At 44.9% G+C, this 22,818-nt stretch overlaps 1 protein-coding gene across 2 annotated transcripts in view; it reads left to right on the forward strand.

Moving 5' to 3' along the window:
• The first annotated feature begins 15,564 nt into the window (after positions 1 to 15,564).
• Positions 15,565 to 22,818, forward strand: part of LOC119442109 (disks large homolog 1) — a 673,008-nt gene continuing 665,754 nt past the window's right edge. Inside the window, exons 1-2 of one of the 2 annotated variants that reach the window (XM_037706855.2) lie at positions 15,565 to 15,824; positions 21,331 to 21,462. In XM_037706855.2, coding sequence (XP_037562783.1) covers positions 15,803 to 15,824; positions 21,331 to 21,462 — 154 coding nt within the window. In that variant the 5' untranslated portion in view covers positions 15,565 to 15,802. Of the gene's footprint in view, positions 15,825 to 15,874; positions 16,177 to 21,330; positions 21,463 to 22,818 lie in introns of those variants that run through there. The other variant, XM_049661898.1, reaches the window with a different exon arrangement.

Raw genomic sequence — 22,818 nt, forward strand, 5'->3', positions numbered from 1 at the left:
AGCGTGTATGAGCCTAATGGCACATTCCTCGCTCATACCTTTATTTCTATTGACAATGCGTCGAAACATTCGTAGAGCATTCTCCACTTTGCCAGTTATCTTTTGTATCATCAATCCATTGTATCCGTTACCCTCAGTAGCCAGTCCTAGGACTCTGATCGACCCTACTTCAGGCATGCGGTTACCATTCATGTCAAAGAGCACGATATGACGTCGACTATCTTGCTCCCAGCCCTTGGGTTTTCGTCCTGGCTTGGAAGGACGGTAAAGGCGCAATTCCAATTTCCTCGACGAGCATTTGAGGCCCGCCGGAGAGAGACAGAGTTCTGTGGTCCTAATAGCCTCCTGCATTCGAGCCTCCAACTCTCCGTCGCTGCCTCCAGAGCGCCATAGCTGTTCTTGTTCCTCAGTGAAATGGCGCAACCCACTCTGGTGGATCGGCCATGAATCGGACAATGATAAAAGTGTTAGCATTTTTTAAAGAAAAATAAGGTGAAACGAAATAAGTCACTTGTAATTTGGAACAAAATGTCACTGTTACAGATATGAAGGCTAAAATATCTAAATATTGCAGTAAAAGTTATATGTAAGCATAAGAAGTAAAAAGAAACATTTTAGCATGGAATTATTTTTCTCTAGCAGAAAGTTGCAGAGACGGATGATTGGTCGGTGCCTGGTGTTATGGCTCGACCCACTACGGGGGATAGGCCGTGGGTCGCGCGAAAGTATAGGAATAAACAACAACAACAACAACAACGACAACAACAACAAGATAATGAGAAATCTTGTAAATAAGTTGAATATATTAAAGTGATAATCGTATTCATCAATGAATTATGTTAAAGAGCGCGAATCATCTGTAGCATTTTCTTATGCCTTTTTATATTTCCTTTTCATCGTCCTCTTCTTTTCTTTAAGCTGCTGCTTTTTGTTGAGATGTGAAACCGACGCAGTATTGTTGGAGACCCAAACCTCGCGTCTGTTTGTGCGCGGGACCAGAAGAGTTTCTAGAATGCTGAAGATAAATAAAGGAGAAGAAAAAACACCAAATACTTCGCGACCTAAGCGTGCACCTTGCATTTAATGAGTCCGCTGCATAAGCTATACATTTGTGTGGGTTATCTGAACTTTTTGTGAGCACGTTCTATTTTGTACGTGAAAAAATTCCTTTAACTTGAGTAACGCTAATGATCTCGGTCATGCATAGTAAGATAAAAAATCATTTTAGCCTTATGAAAGGGCCTGGCGCTTTCGCCGTGTTCATGTTCTGGCCTGCGCAGTGGAGTCGCTCGAAATTGTTCTCTCGAAAACGCCTTCGAACGCGGATCCTGACTGTCTCGTTCCAGCTCCGCGGGGCTCGCACATCGTGACATATAGCGGGGTTTCGGAGCCCTGAACTGAACACGTATAAAAGCGCGCGCGACATTTCAGAGTTTCAAACTTTTTCGTTTTGCGGGTGTTTGTGTTTGAACCCCCAAGTGAGAGACGTAGTGGCGTGAGTGCCTCGTTTGAGCGTGCCGCGCTTGGCGGCACGCCAGCCTTTGCCATGGGGACCGGCACCCGAGCATCCGCAGCAGGGCTGTCTCCTTCTCCTTATGCGTTTCTCGCGATTTCATTTTGCCGAAAAGAATGAGATGAAGAGAACACCTAACTCTGAGTTACTGTGTCCGTTTGCACTATTTATTTATTTAAAGAGAAAAGATTGCATTGTACGAGAAAGTCGTAATAAACAGGTAGAAAGCGAGGATACGCGTGCAGTGCTCTTTTTTTAGTTCGAGCTATTACGGCATTCCTAAGGGGCGCATCAAGCAAGCTTTACCGCAAATGGCGCCGCCATATAGGATGTGCCGCGTTACCAGCTGTGATACTAGATTGTGCGCTTAGTTACAGCATTCATTCGAGGACCGCGTATCTTAACCTTTCCTTTTCTAAAGCCACGATTCCTCGTACTAGTTCTTTATTTAAACAGGGATGACCTCGAGGCCTAGGAAAAGATAAGGGGAAGTGTTGCGCTCTTATTATACGTCATGTTTCCGACAACTGTGCGTAATGCAGAGAAGCTTGCCTCTGGACTATTGAGCGTCCCTTATTATTGACGATTTTCACACGACGTCAGCAGATGAATTTGTTTACCTCGATTATTTAGTGCGTCGACTAACTTATCTGCGAAAGCGCGTTATTAGTAGAGCGAAATGTCCTCTCGCAACACCCATATAAGAGCGTGATAACGTTATAGGATGTTGCAGTGTAACTTTCGACTACGGAACCTCCTTGTGTATATATATCACCCACCTGTGATTCCGACAGTAATTATTAAATTTTGATCCTGCTGAATTCCGAATTATCATTCATTTCAACAGAGTATCTGTTTATTATTTATTTCGCCGAATTCCGCGGCGGGGTACCCTGCATACAAGAGGCACATCAAAGTAATACTCGGAAACATCTTCGCACATTGGACGCCAGAGTTCTTGAGCTCGTTTGAGAACACGATGTTGGCGAACGAATTAAGTTATCCGCCAGATGCAAACAAATACCCTGTGTTGTTTTAAATCGTTTTTAACCAGTTTTGATAGCAAACTTGTCATTCTTATGCAAAAAGAAAAAGGAAGTTATGAATTCGGCAGCTAGTTTCTGTTATGTGCGCAATGGTGCACCTAAGAGGCACTAAAGACCAACTCAATTGTAGTCTGGTAAAGTATTCCTTAAAAGCTCTATTTTCATTCATCTGGCGGGAGAAGGTTGTTTATACCAAGTTAGTAATCAACCTGAAGGTTAGACTTATTGCGATAGCAATTATATGGACACTCCAAGCTGATTTCTGCCGTCGCCGTCGCCGTGAGGTTCCGCATAAAGTCCAAGGGCGATAAAATCGTCGCCGCGCGCCGTATGCTATATGTGCGAGTGAAAGCGCGTGAGGGACGCGCGCTTTAACGGAGAGCGAACGCACGGCGGTGAGCAAGCGCTACGTCTTCCGTCGCGCGAAAGGCCATCGGGGGATGGGAGGGAGTTATAGGGCGGGGGGCGACGTTGTGCTGCGGCACCAACTGCGTATATTGTGATCGGGGCCAAGGGGAACTGGCGGCCCAATCTCGCACGCGAAAAGAGGAAAGCGGGAAGGCAGCGCGGGGGGAGGGGGAAGGCGGCTTCTGCTCTGCCAGCAACTGCGTACTTGTACTTAGCGCGGCTCCGGGCTGTCGCGCTCACCGTATCTTGAAAACTATCTGCGCACGGCTCCTACCTTTGTATGCGCCCTGCTTTCGCTGCTCAGTTTCCGTTGAAGCGATAGACCGCACGAACCTTCGTTCGCTGGTGCTGGCGCGCTTGCTCACGCCAGCGTTTTGACAGTGGTTGTCTGCGGTCATCAAGCGTCATCTATTCATGTTTGCTTCTGCGCGCTGAAACCAGGCTTGCTCATTCAGTTAGTAAGCATCTTCTTCTTTCTGGGGTTTTACGTGCCAAAACCAGTTATGATTATGAGGCACACCGTAGTGAAGGGCTCCGGAATAATTTTGACCACCTGGGGTTCTGTAACGTACACTACAACAAGCACACGGGCTTTTTTGCATTTCGCCTCCATCGTAATGCGGCCGCCGCGGCCGGGATTCGATCCCGCGATCTCGTGCTCAGCAGCGCAACGCGTTAGCTGACTGAGCCACCGTGACGGTTAGTTAGTAAGCAAATGTGTCCAAGTTTATGCAGCCGATAAAACTACTATCCTTACTCCGTATAGCTCTCTACTAATTTGCTATTGCAATTGATGCTTCGCCTTTAGGGCGAAACTGCGACTTATTTTTTATTTTAAGTTCGCACCAGAACCTCAATAATGGCGCGTCAGTGTGGCATCATGGGTTTCAATGTATCTTCTCGTATTTGAGCTTTTTTTGACGCATTAGAAGTTGTGAAAACTTGTCAAGTTGAGTCTATGAATTCTTTAGAATGCAATGTACTACGTCTTTACCAATAGACGTTTATATATACCCGAACAAACGTGGTCGAAATTTGATCATGATCGACGTCTCGGCGAACTGGCGTGGGAATATCAAGGTGGCTTCGCCACCCATGTTCAGCTATTACACCTTTTATGCCCTCCTCCCCTTTCTTACCGATCCTCCTCTCTGCTTCGTGGTATCGCTGAAGCGTAATTTATAAACACAGCCTATCTTGATATTCATCTTTTTGGTGCCCCTTTAAATGCATCTTAGCAATGAGCCTTGACATACACGGGAACCAGCTCGTGTTCACAGCTCTGTTTGTGTGCCAGGACCGAAATTAATATTGTGGAGATATGATCGGGCATATGCGACGACGAATTCTGCTTTCGTTTTTTCCCCCCCCTTTTTATTTTTGTTATTTATTGCTTAAACGAAAACGGTGTCATGTTCGTCTGTTTCTGACTTCAGAGTTTCCATTTAATATCTCTCAGCCAGAACGCTGATTGGCTGCTGTCGGCAGAGTTGCCAACCTCCGCAGCTAATTTTCCCCTAACTCGGATAGAAAAATTCCTTCGATTTCCTTAGATTTGGGCAAAATGCGGTTATTTAGTATGTTCTCTGTAAGATAAACTAAGTATGTGCTATGCAAATCCACTGAAGATTATAATTTTAGGACTAATTTACGTATTCGTTTGAAAGGATTCGTTGAAGTCACTGTGCTTAAGTTGAAATGATGTCACACGGCAAGTTGCAATGCTTCCAAAGCATTTATTCGCACACAGCCTCAACAATGTCCAACGTTATAGGAGCAAAATTGTTCCTATCGAGGCGTTTTGGTTACCATAAGACACGCGGTAATAATAATAATAATAATAATAATAATAATAATAATAATAATAATAATAATAATAATAATAATAATAATAATAATAATAATAATATCGAAGTATTATCATTTTTCGAGCATGCTCGTCGAAACTGAGGAAAGCTGAAAAAGTGCTACGTTCTACTGCTATGCAGGAGTAAGAGAACGCACATTAGCCAGAAGTAGAGAAGCTGCATGTGCGCGATAGCGTGACCGTGGAGCTTCTTTCCTGCGGACAAAAGAAGCACAGGGAGCACGTGTGTTCTATATAGGAAAGGATATATAAGTTAGTGTCATTTACCTGCCTCAACAGCTCCGCTCATTAGCATCGGCTAACTTGTACCTTGAAATACATTTCCTAAAGGATGACTTCGGTTCTGCGCTCATCATACCAACAGTTCCTTTGGCCAGCTTCAGATAAATGTTTCATTAAAGGTATGCAGAAATTGACAGCAGAGCTAGGTATGGACCGCAACAGTTCAGTAAGAGTGATCAGTTAACTGCCACAGGGCAACCACACCTTGTCGTTTACTTGACAGTATGCGTTCACTGAGCTGCTGTACGATTATTGAGCTATACTTAGCATGCCAATGTGAAGGTAATTTTCGGGACTAAAATCGAAACACGCTGTCACCTCTGTAGTTCCATCGCGACAGTGGTTTCTTTCCTCCGTGTGTCTTGTGTTGTTGGAAATCTTGTCAAAATCTTCCTAGATTTTGACAAGATTTCCCGTTTTCCCTAAAGACGAAGTAAGTTTCCATATATAGATCTAGGGAAATTTCCCTAGGGTTGGCAGCATGCGAATCAGCGTTCGTGTGGCATCGCTTCCTGGCAGCCCGCCTGCGTCTCCTTCGCACCACGAGACACGCCTCTTGGTGAAATTCAGTGAATGAAGCGCAAACTTTTGACACTTCTTGGAGCGCAGCTCTTAGGCGCCCATTGCTGCGGCGAGCGTCGGCGTAACCGAGCGAACGAGCACAGCGAAAGATGAAAGCGAACGCGGAGCGCAGCGTGCGAAGCGTCGTGCCGCGCAAGACTGGCGACGACCGCTACGAGATTGTGCCAGAGCACTGCGCCGTCTACGCATCCGCGGCAGCGGCAGCGGCGGCGGAGCGGGGTAGGTAGGTAGGTAGCAAACTTTATTGACGTCCTGAAGTAGTCACCCCTCGTTTTCATGGAGGGAGGACCGCGGGCCGCTCCCACGTCGGGACGGGAAGGCCAAGCCTCACCGCCGCATCGTGGGCCTTCTGGACTGCCTTGAGTTCATCGAACCAGTCATTACTCTTTATCAGTAAATAAAATGTGTCTTGCGGAATCCCTTGAACCGTGTGGTCCTGTAAAGAGGGGCACTCCCAGAGCATATGGTTAAAATCGCTGTATCCGCCGCAGTCGGGACACGAAGGGGAGACCTCCGTGAAACGACTATAGATCGAGAGGCTGGGATACGAGTGCGTTTGTAATAACCTAAGCGTAACCGATTGAGGCCGTGATAGATTTCGGTGCGGCAACGGAAATGCCCTGCGAGCAAGTTGATAATGCTTTGTGACTTCGTTAAAGGTGGAGAGTATGTTCCTAAAGCGGTGGGGTTCCGTCTCCGCCACGATCGGACCAGAGCCGTCGCGGGCCCCGCCCGGTGCACCGGCCCCAGATAGCCCGGCGCGGCAAGCAAGACCTCGCGCCTGAGCATGGGCCAATTCGTTGGCGTTGACAAGCCCCCCTACTTTCGACCCTACATGGGCCAGGAACCAGGTGATGGTGTGATGAACAAGTACGTTTCCTTCGAGTATTTTGGCGACTTCCTTACAGACGGCCCCAGATGCGAATGCTCTTGCTGCCGATCTCGAGTCTGTGTAGACTTCCGTTTTGCTTGGATCTAACAGCGCTAATGCTAGGGCTAGCTGTTCTGCCTTACCGGGCGACGAGGTAATGATTGATGCGGCCGAAAGTACCCGGCCCTTGGTGTCAACGGAGACGGCCGCAAAACGGGAGGTGCTGCTAGCGGAACGCTCGTATTGAGTGGCATCGACGAAACATGCGTCCGACGCGTGTGCGTGTGCGTGTGCCAGGAGTGCAGAGGCCCTAGCCAACCTTCTGCCTGTATTGTGTTGTGGGTGTACGTTCCTAGGCGGTGGAGAAACCTTAATGTAAGATCTCGTGTGATTTGGCAGCTGCGTGTTGCGTTCCATCCCAAAAATGGGATTGATGTTGACGCCTTCAAGGATTTTTTGCCCCGCAATGGTGGACGAAAGTCTAGCAAGCTGCGCCGTCTGCTGCGCTTCAATGACTTCCTATAGGGTGTTGTGAACACCTAGACTCATGAGGCTCTCGGTGTTAGTACGCATCAGGAGGCCAAGGACCCTCTTTATACTCTTGCGAATGAGCGTGTTTAGTTTGGTTCTCTCGTGAACTTGCCATTTGGGCATAGGTGCAACGTAGTTTACATGACTCATTAGGAACGGGTGGTAAATCCTGAGAAGGTTGTCTTCTTTAAGCCCTCCTCTATCGTTGGATACCTTGAAGATTAGTCTAATTACTCCCTCCGCGTGCGAGGTGAGTCTGTTGATTGTGCGACCGTTGTGCCCGTTGGCCTCGATAATCATGCCTAAAACCCGGATAGAGTCAACTCTTGGGATCGTTTGCCCAGTTGCCGTGTGTAGTCTGATATTGATCTCGTCTAAGGGCTTCCAATTTTTCGGTTTTGGACCCCTTTTAGTTGGGCGGTACAGGAGAAGTTCAGATTTTGACCTCGAGAGTTTGAGTCCCATTTTCTGTATGTGACTAACAACGCAGTCGACTGACTCCTGTAGAGATCGTTCGACTTGTCCGTCCGAACCTCCAGTGCACCAGACGGTGATGTCGTCAGCGTAAATGGCGCTTCGTATACCGCCTAGATGTTCTAGCTCGGTCGCGAGCTCGCACATGGCAATATTGAAAAGAAGCGGTGAAACAACCGACCCCTGTGGCGTGCCAACGGTACCAAGCTCGTAAAGCTCTGATTTGAGATCGCTGAGTTTGATGGTGGCCTTCCTATCTTTAAGGAAGGAGCTAACAAAGCTGTGAAACTTCTCTCCGAGGTTGAGGCATGAGATGGAGTCCAGAATGTGATGGTGGGTTACGTTGTCAAAGGCTTTTTCGAGGTCAAGCCCCAGAATGGCCCTGATGTCTCTATATAAAACGGTGTGCCTAATGAGCAGCATGACGTCCTGCGTAGACAGGTGTGGTCTAAAGCCGAACATGTTATTGGGGACCCCTCGTCCTCGATGTGTTTAGAGATTCTGTCATTGATCACGTGCTCAACTACATTCGCTAGACAGGATGTGAGGGATATGGGCCGTAAGTTTTCTATCCCTGGGCTGCGGCCTGGTTTCGGGATGAGAATTACTGAGGCTATCTTCCATTTATCAGGGAAGACCCCAGACTCCCAAATGCGGTTCACCTCCTCAGTGATAGTCTTTATCGAATTATCATCGAGATTGCGAAGCATTTTGTTCGTTATTCCGTCGGGTCCTGGAGTTGACCTTCCGTTCAGGTTGAACAACGCATTTCGTACTTCTGCTTCTTGAAAGGGTTTGTCCAGCTCGGCTGCCGGTATTCCCTCATAGTTTGGATAATCTCTGGCAGGAGTAGCAGGCTCTCCAACCAAGGGCAAATACCTCCTGGCCAACGAGTCCGCAATCTCCGTTTTGGAACCTTTATTTCTTTCTGCGTGGAGAATCTTGTCCACCGCACGACTCTGATTTGACTTGGACTTGTCCCCATGAAGTAAATGCCTGAGGAGGTTCCATTTCCCTCCAATTCTCATCTGTCCGTCCACCATGTTGCAAACCTCGTCCCAATCGGAGCGGGAAAAAAAATAGAAGAACCAGAAAGATTACGGTTGCATAAGCTTCAGAGTTGCCGGGAAGCGGCAACTGTGTGGCCGGTCTATATATATATAGTATAGCGCCGCGCGTCGTGGCTCTGCCAGTCGGTGCTGCGATCGGTGCCATGCCTCAATATATCGCGAAATGAAAATACGCATAGAGCTGAGCTCAAATTTCGCATTAGGGAGTATTGTAATTGTCGGTGATATTTTTTTTTGACATTGGGTATCGAGCATATCGAACCGATCCGGAATGGCGGTCGCTTTCAGCATTTTTAGTGCAAACATACGCCGCAAAGTTCGCATCTACTGGAATTATTCTTGTTCAATTAATCTTGTTTAATCTTGTTAATTAATTAAATACCGCGCTATAGTTATTTATGAAATTATACAGTGATCTTTGCATGCACTGCTGATGGCTCTGAGGAAAATTGTACATTATGAACCCACCTGGCGTGGTGATCTGTTCCAGCGCTTTAGCGCTAACATATGTCACACAGTTTGCATATCTGCAGTCGATGCGAAGTAATCATTTTTTAATGAGTGTTTTATTAAGTATAGAGTGACATTTCCATCCAAGGCGCGCTATCGTGATATACATTGTGCGTGTTTTTTTTCTTTACTTCGAACACTTTTATTTAAAGCCCACAAAAGTTACAAAAGTTATCTGCAAACTCAGATAACACTTGCTGCGCTTGCTGCGATCTTAAAAGCGATCTCCAAACGGCTCTGACATTTTTATGCGCTGTGCATTCGCCGCTCAGTTTCCGTTGAAGCGATAGACCGCACAAACCTTCGCTCGCTGCGGCGGCTGCGCTTGCTGCCAGCGTTTTGACAGTCGTTGTCTGCGGTCATTGAGTGTGATCTAACCATGTTTGCTTGTGCGCACTGACACCACTCTTGTTAATTCAGTTAGTAAGTGAATGTGTCCAAGTTTATGCAGCTGATAAAACTACTATACCTACTCCGAATAGCTCTCTACTAATTTGCTATCGCAGTTCATGCTTCGCCTTTCGGGCGAAACTGCGACATTTCTTTTACTACGAACTACTGAAGCCGTAATTTTCACAGAGGCTTCTAAACAGGAAGCAGCCCTGCAGACTGTCTGCCTCATCAATTCCCGAGTATGATCAAATTACAATATGCGTCGTGTGATGACTACAATACCATGATCTCAAGCTACTTCCAAACATTTATTCAAACAAGTCGGACGACAGGTCACCGCAAGTGAGTGAAACTTGCATCATATGACACTATAAAAGTTCTAGCGCAAAGCTTTGTTCCTGCATTTTTAAATCTAAAATAATATATAGCATGTCCACAACGCTGAAAGCGTGATTGAGTGACAGGCGACTTGCAAAATAGTACCCGCCTTCTTTCGTGCTTACGCGTAGACGTACCACTCACTAAAATATCTGGCTGGAAAACAACGGTTATCTTCACCTGGGGTGCAACAGGTACGGGCTGCAAACACATTGCAGAAGAATTCTCATTCCTATGCACGTAAATTCCCTATTTGCAACAATTTTCACTGCATTATTCTAAAAGAATTCCCGTAAATTTCCCTTCACACAGCACCAATTCCTATAGAAACATGCATAAAGAACCCATGCAAAAAGGAGAAATGAGAGAGTCAAATAGCTCAGGAAGAGGGTCGGAAAAGAAACAAACGTGACATACGTGGACGCGGCGGGATATAACTGTCGCAGCGACGCGGCCACAGTATATAGTGGACAACGAAATGAATTTAATGACGAGCGCCTCAATAAGAACAACCTCGGCCACCAGGGCTGAGGCTATGGCCATAGCTCTGGTCCTGGAATGCAGGGAGTGAAGAGGAGAGCCGTTGTTAATTTTAACAGACTCACAGGAGGCGTGCCGGCTTTTATGACCGGACGCCTGCCACAGCAGCACTAAAGCCACTGGGACAGAGACTAACCCAAAATCATAGGCTGGTCTGGTGCCCGGGACGTGCCGGGCTCGAGGGCAATGAGAGGGCCGATGCGCTAGCTCGAAGATTTATCAACCGAGTGGCGCATCCAGGACCCTAAGACGAATCACAGATAATAACACCTAGAGAAACTATCGCTCACCAGCGCTACAGACGTCTTAAATACGGAGCTCCCCACAATTATCTTAGTGTAGAGGAGGCAATAGACCTCCGGGGAATACAAACGAACCTATTCCCAAACCCTTCAAAATTAGCTCGTCTGGGAGGTCTGTCGGCGGCGGCTGTTGTGAATCGTGCCCACGCGCGTCACCCACATGCTGGTTCTTGCGATCTCCAGATTAGCGAGGCAGTCGCGCCACACTTCGCTTCGTTTGCAGCGTGCCGCACGCGACAGATTGTCCGCTCCAGCCAGTATATAGCGAAATGAAAACAAGTATAGAGCTGCGCTCAAATTTCGCATAGGGAGTATATCGTAATCGTCGGCGATTTTTTTTAGCAATTCTGAGTAGGTCACTTTATGCGCACGGTACACGCAGTCGAAACCCGGGTATGGTGGGTTCCCGGCCAATGCAGAGTACCAGGGTACGAAGCGGCTCACGCCGCTGCGAGCGCGATACTAACCTTAAACCGCCGCAGCGACGTAGCAACTTTTGTGCCCCTGTAAAATGACAGAAATGAAGATACATCCTTCCTAGAACAACGGCAGAGGCGACGACAGCTCCGTGAACGCCTACAACAACATACGCCGAAAGAAGATCCACTGCCTGCAGGCTTGTCGCGTGCGTGTCAAGTACTCGTGCACAAGGCCCGCACCGGTACTGCACTGACGCCGGATCCTTGACGCCGGATCCTCTTTCCTTGTGTGCACGCTGGCGTGCACACAAGGAAAGAAAACGTCTTCCGGGCAACACTACGGAGGAGCTACCACGTATACAGACAAGTTGCCCAGCATGCAAAACGGCAGCTGCGCCAACCATCAGGCACTTGCTGTGGGAGTGCCCAAAGTATGCCGCCCTCCGACGAAAGCAGCGGGGGCAAGTGGCCAGCTTCCGAGGAGTGGATCCGTCCCTTGGTGGAGGCTGACAGTGTCCTGCGAGCGCTGTTCGCCTTTGCTGCGGAATCGGGAATTCTCCGCATGGTTAAGCATTCCTCGGTGGCTGGCCCTGTTCTCATTCCCAATTTCCCAACTCCATTACCCTTAACAGGCCGATGAGCCATCCCTATCTCAATAAAGCTTTACCATACCATCTAATATTGACGCAACAAATTGCAGTTCACGTTTTGTACCAAAACAGCACACCAGCTTTTCAACAACAAAGGCTATATTAGAACTTAAAGCTGACGGACTCCAAGTTTGGCTCGTGCACTGAAAAGAGTGTGCGGTGGTTTGTCAAAGTGATGGCTTGGTTAAAGGCACAATTTTAATATTCACTTCATCAATCTTAAAATTGCCCAATATCGCAAAGATTCCTTTTTCCCTTTTGTGGAGTGCAAGGAGTTTGTCTTTGCGTGGTGTACAACCTTCATATATATATATATATATATATATATATATATATATATATATATAGAGAGAGAGAGAGAGAGAGAGGTGAACACCGTGGAGGTGAAGGAGGGGAGGAATTCATCTACAATACATATGGGCGTAGTTCTGTTACTAACCTTTTATCTCGGAGCGGCTTGCCTTCTATAAGTGCTAGAAATCGTGTATGTCGTTTAAAATTCTTTTACCAAATAATAAATGGTCATTACAACATCGACACGTCTCACATTATCGCCTATACAACAGGTTATGCTACAAGACAGCGACACTCACTATCTGTAACTCCATTTACAACACGTGTAAACTGCTTCAAGTATTCATTTTTTCCTAGAACAATAGTAGACTGGAATAAGCTGGCCGATAAAACTGTAACACAGGACTCATTATCACTTTTCGAGACATATCTTTAATAAAAATCATTTTGCAGTTGCTGAAATTGTTAGTGATAGCACTGTTTCACTGTTTGATTAGAAAATCGCTGAAGTAACGTTTCTTTTTTCCGTCTTTTTTTTTTTTCCTTTTATCTGTTCGCTTGTGTGAAGCGCTTGTTTTTGCGCTTGTTCTTGCGCTTGTTTTTGCGCTTATGTGAAGCGCTTGTGTGAAGAAACTTTTGAGTGCAGTTCCCAATTTTTGTACTTATTTTCTTTTGTATGTAAAATTTCGTGTACCACGCTGCTGAGATCTTGCTTAAGATCGCAGTATTTATAAATAAAAAAAAAAATAGGGAGGAGTGGTAGTTGTCGGCATAGAACCCCCCCTCCCCCCCACGAAATAAATTTCTGGCTACGCCACAGGCCCTGACTCACATTATATATAGGCGATTCCTAATGGTTGACTATTATCCAAATTTAGTGCAGCAGCCGTGAAACAATGCGGCAAATAGTGTCTCTTACATACCACGCAACTTTAAACAGCAGACTGACGTGGAGAGAGATGTGTGAGAGCGGCGGCCAGGCGATTGCGGCGAGCAGAATAATAAGTCCAAAAAGATGAGGCTCTCTGTTATTGCGATAGCAATTATAATAACGTTCGAGGCACATTTGCGCAATCGCCGTGCTGTCCTGCTATTGACGACGCATGCGCGACCTGCGCGTGGAGAATTATGAGGCCTCCAGAGAAGCGCAGTGCGTTTTGTCCCAGAGAGCGACGAAAGCACAAGTGGATGCACTTTCACGCTCCGTTCAGGCGGTTCTATCCGGAGCCAGGGCAGCGTTCTGACTTCCACTATAGCGTTCGTGTTGAGCAGCTGTGTGCACACGTACCACATTGTGGCGAACGTCGAGTCAAATATTTATAATCCTTCCCTTGGACACTCATCAATGCCGACGGTTTTCCTTTAATTTCATTTCGTGCACCATCGAGGTGTGGAATACCTACAACGCCGCTGGAACGCTTCGGACAAAAGTGACGATTTTAATGGGTAAGCATTTTTTTGTCGAGTACGCCAGCTTCGTCACGCGAAAAGTGTAATCTTCACAAAAATGCGTAATTTGCGGAGTTAAGACATTTATTCGTTATAATAGGGTAAATGTAGATGATTGGTAGCTTTATAAGCGATCGGGAACAATATAAACTAAGAAAAAAACTTATTAAGACGAGAACACCCATAGAGATACATATAGGGTTCCATAGAACATGCATGTGGAAGCTTACAGCAGGGGTGGGTCAACTGAAATTTGTGAGTGGGCCAACTTGAAATAAGGGAATATGGGTCAACTTGAAATTTGGACGTGGGCAAACTTACATTTGGGGGTGGGTAGACTGAAATTTGGGGATGATCCAACGTATACTTACGGGTGGGTCAACTTGAAGTCGTAAACAATTCTCCGAATTTCTGTAGCTTCCGAGCGAGGCCTATTGCAGCTTTTATTTCTATTGCGGAGCGTCTGTGCGGGCATTTAGCAGTGACTAGACCAGACGCTCGTAAAGTGCAATCAAAATAATTAATATATACAGCGATATGCATTGATGCTCCAAATAATATGTTTCTGTATTCTGTAAAACACTACATGTAAAACTGTAGCTGGAACAGCAATACATTTCACGACATGTGTTCAGTCTGCAGGTTGGTTCTAAGTACGACGCTTATAGCAAAATGGTATGCTATAAACACCGCCTTGACTTCCATTGTGCGGACTGCGGTTGGAACATTCTACCTAACGAATATAATTTAAAGGTTATTAGTAAAACTTTATTCATTATTTATACTAGTGCCGCAACGCATTCGATTTTCTCAACCGTATTTGGTTATTATAAAAACGAGTTAGCATAAAAGAGTCACCTCAGAATGAATTTTAACTGCTGTCAATGACTCTGGGTGTCATTGTGGACCTTGCGATATGTGTATCTTGCATCTTAAGATACACGATACTCCGTATGATGTAACGAAAATGCAGATATGCATACATGTCTTGCCGAATGTACCATGATGCAGATACAAGATACCCAAAGAGTATCTTAAGATAGTATCTAAGATACATATACTATCTTCGAGGCTGTCCACCCCTGCACCCGGTGTGTGGTCCCCCACCCCCTCCCCTTTCCCAGCGATGCCACTGATTGGCAGTATTCTCCCCCAACTTGTCCTCAATAACGCGGACGACTGTAGGAGAGGTCTAATCGCAGAAAGAAAGAACGAAAGAAAGAAAGAAAGAAAGAAAGAAAGAAAGAAAGAAAGAAAGAAAGAAAGAAAGAAAGAAAGAAAGAAAGAAAGAAAGAAAGAAAGAAAGAAACAACGAATAAGAGAAACGATCCTAGAGATAAAATTTTAAGTTTTTGTTTCCTGTTCACACGATCGTAAGGCGAATGTGACTGAATATTTGATGACTTAAGCAGGTTTCAGGCTGTATGCTTGCAGTTTCCAAAAGCTGTTGGAAACAACTCTTGTTGTAAACAACAGATGTTTCCAGTTCGGTCCAAACTCGAGTTCGACGATAATATTCGATTGTGTGAGTGCTGAAATACTAATTGTGGTCTGACTAGTACTGACATTATTTTGCTCTGAAAAACGCGTATGTGATGGAGAAATATTTGTTTAGAAGAAATTCGATAATTGTTTTCGTGCGTGTATTTTGATTACATGTTTTAGTGCGTCCCTTGACGCAATACCCCTGCACTGTTTCTCATTCAGCGAAAAAAAAAAAGAAACGCGTTCATTTACAAAAGCGTCGTGGACGACTTAAGAAACCCACGCAAATGTACGATGAACCCGAAGGCTGACGGATGGAGATTTCGTTCCGCGCGCGTTCTACCGCAGTCAAACTGCCGCGTATATTCGAGGCCCAATGAAAAACGAATAAATTATTATTGTTTTTGTCCCATTGGTCAAGTTTGACCACGTGACATTGAGGCAACTTGGGTGCCGCCATATTGGTTTGTAGCGCCGCCGCCGCGCCGCTGCGAGAGTGTGTGTCTATCGTTAGATTTCATTTCGCGGTGCGGTATCCTCTGCGTTCGTCGGTGGTGCTGAAAAGAAACACTTGCTGCTGCTGTGTTTTTTGGCTGAAAATTTGCGGTCACCCCTTTTTGTGCTGCTTAGTTGTTTGCACTGGAATCGGCTCTCTTCCATCAGTTGTTTGCGGAGGAATCACGAAGGTGTCTCGCTGGATACCGACGCTAGTCCGCGGCTGCTGCTTTGACAACGGCCATGCCAGTCCGTAAACAAGGTGGTAAGATCATTTCAGTAGTAGGTTTAATTTACTCTTCGATGAATCGTGCCCACAGTGTCTGAGAGCAAAGCGCCGTCCGACTGACTTCGCCGAAGAGCTTTGCGGGTTTTCGCTTCCCTCTCCCGCCTAGAGTGCCCGATTTGTCACTCCCCAGGAGAAAAGCAAAAAAGAAAAAAGGGAAACACGCTTCCGTGCCGCAGGATTTGTTGTGCTCTGCTCGCTGGAGGAGGCTGCGTGGTTTGTGCTGTGTTTCGACCGGTGTCTCCACGATGCACATCGACGGTGAGGCTCCCTTGTGTGCGCGATACCACTGCAGAGCCAGCGGATAACAGCCGACGGCCAGCGAACATGGGTCAGTAGCGGCGGAATGCGCGGCGCTCGCACGCTGCCGCCGAATCCGCGGCTCGAGCAGTGGTTGCGCGCCCGGAGGCTGCGGCTTATCGCTGACTGACGCTGCTGCGACTCCCGCTCACTCTGTCGCATCATTTGTGTGCTCCGCCGCGCAGGTTGTAGCGATAGCAGCGGCTCAGATGTAAGATAGGTGCGCTCGAAGCGCGACTAATCGGTCGCGCACGGCCTTTGACGTACGGCGGTGGGCGCGCCGCCGCCGCCGTTCTAACCTGCAGTAGTGCAGCGGTATGTGCTCGTTTGTAGTGTCCGAAAACGCTGGAAAATGTTGAGGCGACATTTAGGTTTGCTTTCGTGTGAGCACCGCTGCGAACTGTTACCTGCTTGGCGGCCGTGTAAAGCGAGACGCGGGCTGCCGATCGAATGACAGTACTGACGCATGCGGATCGGAGCAGGTGTCAGGGCCTTTTCGGACGCTGCAATGGGCTGCACTACGTGATTGAAGAGATAGATAGCAATAGATTTGCTGAAGAAAGAAACAAAACATCAATTTTCCTTCGCCCGATTGATGCTTAAAGCTGGAAATTGACATTAACGAGGTGCGTTCATTGGGGGTTGCCCCGCACGTTGCGTCACGAGCCAAGTGATGACACACAGAAGGGTGGGAGTTCTGACAGCTGCGTATAAATAGTGCACGTTTGTGTACGACTCGTCAGAAGTGATGGACAGGACAGCTGTGCGCGCTCTCGGCTATTCGTGTTTTATTCTCATTTTGTTGTTTACGTTTGACGACTTATGTTTATGTTCATTCCCTGGTGCAGATAGAATGGTTTTCAGTTTCATATTCTCGATTTTTTGTTACCTCTCTCTCCTCCGATGGAGGCTCGCGTTTTGTTTATTCTAGTTGTAACTCGGCCTGTGGGGTGGCAGAAAAGAGAAGTAAAAAACACAATAGTAGCTTTCGTGTATGCCCTTGAAGGGAGAAAAAAAAAAATTGATGACTTGTAACTGCCGTGCCAGGAGACTTCAGTGTCAATGGTTACTATTTTCTCGAGCAAAGTTATTTATTTTACGCCGCACACTTAGTGTAACAAGAAAGTTTGATGCTTACAAAAATCTGCAAACACTTAAGATTTCCTGTGCTCATGAATGAGTAATTAATTTTGGATGTACCAGATGCAAGGTAGTTAACGTGCTCAAAGAGAGTAGAGTCAGCAAGCCTGCATGTATGTCGACAAACTCCATGGATTAAATATTGCCTTGAGATGCCATAAGTACATTATGCAACATTTTATTATTTTATCTGCCTAAGTATTGCAAATAATTAGGAATACTGCTTGTGAAAGCTTGGAACGTGCAGTAAAAACAGAATGCAAAAATATTTACTTTCCTTCCTTACATTTTTATGTTTGTGGCCAGAAATGATAAAAGATTTCTTGCTTCCTTTTCTCTGTAGCACATGTGTCTGCAGAAATTTGGTGACATGTTCATTTGCCAGTTAATACACTATATATAGTTTTAAAATAAAGAATCCTAGCTTATGCTGTAATTCATCTATTTATTTATTTATTATTTATTTATTTGTATTACACTCAAGGCCAGGGGGCATTGCAGAGGGGAGTGGTATGAACAGATACAAAAGGTTACAAGAATGCAGTATGTTACAATAAAAAGAAGAAATAATCATTGCTGATATTATACAATGTTAGCTAAGGTACAAATGAAGTGAACATAAAGTCTGGTTAGGAAAACTAGACAGTGAGTACAAAATAGCTGCTACTTATACAATATTAGCTAGTGCTAGTTAAAAGGCATTGTTATCAGTAATAGTAACGATGTCTGCAGGAAGGTGGTTCCATTCCCGAGATGTTTGCGGAAGAAATGACTGAAAAAGACTTTTGGTGCGACACAATACAATTCCTACTTTTAGATAATGATCAGTGCGATGAGAAACACATTGGTGGCGTAATTAAATCATTTCGTAGCACAGGGTGATAGTATAGTTTATAAAACAGAGCTAGACGGGATATTTTTCGGCGAGAAGCTAGTGGTGGTAAGTTGAGGTTACTTTTCATATTGCGTATGCTTGTAGTTCTATTATTGATAGAAAGAATGAAACGAAACGAATTATTTTTAACAAGTTCAAGAGAATTAATTAGGTTAACTTGACATGAATGCCAAACAGCCGATGCATATTCTAATTTTGGGCGTATTAGTGTTACTTCATGTGATATGGTATAGATATGCCCAGCCAAAATTTTCAATGTAGAGCTTTGATATAACTGGGTTATCTCCTTGGTCTCAGTTGCGACCACTTACCTGGCAGCTGTAGGCTGGTACCGCTTGGCATCAACACTTTCAAATTTACTAGTGAACTACTTAAAGTAATCAGTCATTTTCACTTGGGAATAAGCGGGCTATGTTAAACCCATGCATAGCCGTAGGGCTTATTAGCTATGCTCATCAGTCAGTTTAAATGTTCAAATCTTTGTTAAGCATGCGCATATGTTTCCTATATTCAGCTTGATTTATCTTGACCTTTTAAAATTATTTTATTCTGCCCTTTGTTATCAGTTTTGTATGTTTTTAATTTGTTCATGTAAATTTATTTTTGTCCACAATAAATGCATCCCTCCTGACAACTGTGCTCATTACTCTGACCCTTTATGTAGAGCTGTACAGCAGTTTTTGTGGAATACATTATGTGCGCTATGCCATCTTTCTTCCTAATGTGAATTTTACACTAATGGTGCATGCATTTGAGAACAAAGGCAGCATAACTGTGATAGACACATCTATGTAGATGTGTGCCACCATTAATAATGAGTTTTAGAAATAGCGCACCCAAGCTGCTTGGCATACACAAGAACCCAAATTTCTCTTAGGAGTCTTTGCACTCTTTTTTCTTTCTCTCATATGTACTGCCGATAGCATCTCTCAAGCTTGGGTCCCCTATTTCTATAACTCCTTGGTGACTACAGGTGTGTGAATGTTAGCAAATTTCTTAGAGGCAATTGTATACATTCTTTTATTCTGTTTGTTGTGCCATTGTTGAGGTGAGAGTGATTGTTTGAAATTTCAGATATGTTTTAATCAGTTTTCACATAGCGAGAGCTTTACATGTTAGGGGTGGCGTTTACACTGTTGCTCACTTGACAACTGTGTACAGTCAGCTATGCTGCAATGATGTTTTCCAACCGAGATCTCTCACCCACAGGCTACATTTTTATGTGAAGTGGGGACCTCTTAGAGGGAACGTGCGAGCGGGTAGGCACAGGAAAGTGTTACTTAGCTAGATTGTATTGCACTCCCCTAATGTTTTTTTGTGCACTATAATCAGTCAATTGCCCTTACATCTGCTAAATTGTCTCGCACCTCCACAATAAGAAAATAATTATTCTTAGTTCTCAGTAAAGGAAATGGGAATTGATTTATAAGGACCAGATGACAATCCCCTATTGTTCTTGAAAAGATCATAGAACTTAGTCTGTGAACAAAAGTTTTGGTTGGAAAGCAGATTTGCAGGGCTGCCAACTTTACAGTATTGGATGCATATTGTATACATATATTGGATGCGCAACTTTCATGGGGGTACTCTGCACCTGTTGCATAATTTCATTGGTGCCTCTCAGAACAAACCGTCACTGGGGGCATTTGATTCATACAAGCTAGTAGCTTATGTTGCCACTATGACCAACAACTCAGTTTTTATGGTCAGCACCTGTAACTTCAAACATGGTTAAAATTCGGCTCCTTGGCAGTAGGAGGGAGTGATACCACTAAGCTTCACGAAGATGGAACTTCCAGATTCATTGCAGTAGTGCGAATGCGCATGGTAATGAATGAAGCTTGCGGCACCGAGTACAGTGTTCTGTTACAATTACATCTCTCTGCATTGGACCTTCTATTTTAGTGGATATTAAAATTCAGCTTAGTCGCAAGTCGCAGTCATTTCATGCCTGAGTACAAAGAGATGCTAGGCTTTGATTGCCAGAAGAATAGCATGCAACTATGGTTTATATGTGAGCATGGCACTTAATACTAGTCTATTAAACTTAAACATCACATTCTATTACAACCTTACCTTGAGCAATACTCGCGGTCATAGTCAATCTGTTACAAGCAGCAGGCTGATTGTCACTTCCGATGATTGTGATGTTTGTTTAGAGAGAAGTATGAAACTTTTGTGAGTTTACTGCAGTGGTACCTTGTTAAATGTTAGCAGTACAAGTGGCAAAGCAATGTTTCACTTGTTGAGACATTATGAGAGGCTTCTCTCTCAACATAAACACTATTTTTTTCTGGGGACCTAAATGCCAATTTGAGCGGAATTCTAGTGGTAACGGCGCTTTTTTTGAAAGTTTCAGTATCACAGTGTCAGTTTATACTGCCTATATTATGTGACCCCTGCCATGGTGAAAGCGAGAACAGGCTATTCAAGCCAGTTGTGGCATACAGCATGGTTCAGACTAAGTAGAAACATTTCGCACCACTGCATCGGCAGCATTTCATCTGTCCAATTATGCCACAGCAGAAGCATGCTGTACATGGCCGTATGAGAAGGAGGGTCTACTTTCTACAGAACAGCGTTAGCGATCATAATCGCAGGAAGCACATGAGACCTTTGCATATGAAATAAGTCTTTCACTTACAGCACCAAGCTACTAGTTACAGCAAGTTTTGCCACTGAATTATGAATTAAACCATTAATGAGCATATGGCTACTAGCACAGCCAGAATTTTATTTAGGGGAAGATTTTTGAAGCATCCCCCACTACGTAGATCTGATACATACGAATGCTACATGGCAGATTGAATGTTTTGGAAGGGGTTTTGCCTATGCCACCGGCATATGTCATGCTTCAAACAGATGTCAGATTGTAACATATACCACAGTTCCCTGCCAGTCATCTAAAAAAAAAAAGAAAGCATGCTGACTGGTAAAAACTATTGTTGGTAGTGTTACAGGCCAGAAAGGCAAATGACGATTTTGAGAAATTTGGTGGAGGGATTTATTAAGACGGTGCTTGTCTCCTTCCCTATTTCTGGCCTGCTATCAGTTATATGACTTGGGAATTTTTGTAAGAAGTGTTATAGCAAACATTTTTCGAGTTTCTTATATGTGTCAGCGATTTTAACACACTCATATTATTTGCAGAGGCCCACAGGGCACTGGAGCTTTTGGAAGAGTACCACAGCAGGCTGAACAAGCCGCAGGACAAGCAGCTCCGCAATGCCATTGAGCGTGTGATCCGCATCTTCAAGAGTCGGCTCTTCCAGGCTTTGCTAGGTAGGCAACCTTCTCTAAATATTGGAATTTCCTGTTCTCCATGATTCCAATTGCCTGCATGCGTTTCTTGTGAAATAAGTGTTTGTTCTTTTACTATCTATTCTTGACTGTCCTGACTATTCCTTCTTGTTCATGTGATACGTACCAATTTCAAACTGTGGTATTATCAGAAAACTCACTTGAAATTTTTGCGCTATTAGTGTTTCATGTCTCCTTTTCCTGGCGCCTTCTTTTGATTTCGTGTCAAAGCCTTTCTGCAGCTTGCTATGCCTCCTACATATTTTGGGAAATGACTGTCAAGAATTTCAAGAGTATTCAGTGGAGTGAAAGCTCTGCTTATATGCGTCATGGCAGAGCTTTCCTACACCTGGCGACAACTTTCTGTGGCAGCACCGCCAAGGCTACGTGCTTCGGCTCCGTAGCCTTGGCCGTGCTGCCACAGAAAGTTGTCGCCAGGTATAGTTTCTGACTCACTTAGGCAGCACAATTACTTCAGCATTTTTTTTTGAGAGGCAAGTAGACGTAGAACGTATGATTGGGACTTGTATGGGAGCCAAAGTGTCTCTAGTGGCTCCTGTACAAGTCCCAGCTATGCCTGGGCACTGAGCTTCTTTGTTCACATTTCTGTAGTTGCTGTGCCTACAACTGCACTGAGTCTCTCCTGTGTATTAGGAACAGTGATGGGCAGTGTCGAAGATACATGTATCTTATTAGATACTCTTTGGGTATCTTGTATCTGTATCATGATACTTCTGGCAAGACGTGTATCAGTACCTGTATTTCTGATACATGAAAGAATGTATCAATTATCTTAAGATACAAGATACTGCTATTGCAACATCACCGTGGAAAACTATAAATGTTGGCTTCTCAAGCTGATACTGCTGCCACTAAGCCACTTGAGTAAAACTAAAAGCAGCGACATTCTTTTATCTTTCCACCAGAACCCTCCAGCGAGTGCAGGCGATGAGGTCTGTGCATCCCTATCGGTGGAGCAGAGTCACGTGGTGGCACTCAGTACAATTAGATGGCGACCCGCTAGCTGGTCAGCAAGCAGAGCAGCGACTTCCATCACTTACAAAAGCGACAAGCAAAAACCGCTGACAGCGCAGCATATAAAGAGCTTTCATGTTAAGCTGCTAAAACAACCCCAATAAATTGTTTCGGAATGAAAATATACTTTGAGCGAGAAAGATAAAAACTTTGAGATACTAACAGGCTTCATTCAAATGAAACAAGGTTGGTCGGAGTAAAGAAATTTTCAAGCAATCATTTTTCTGCATACGCATTTGCTGCTACATTACATAGATCTATAATAAGAAATTCGCAAATGTATCGAAGTATCGCAAGATACAA

The sequence above is a fragment of the Dermacentor silvarum genome, chromosome 2 (assembly GCF_013339745.2).
Source record: "Dermacentor silvarum isolate Dsil-2018 chromosome 2, BIME_Dsil_1.4, whole genome shotgun sequence".
Classification (NCBI taxonomy): Eukaryota; Metazoa; Arthropoda; class Arachnida; order Ixodida; family Ixodidae; genus Dermacentor; species Dermacentor silvarum.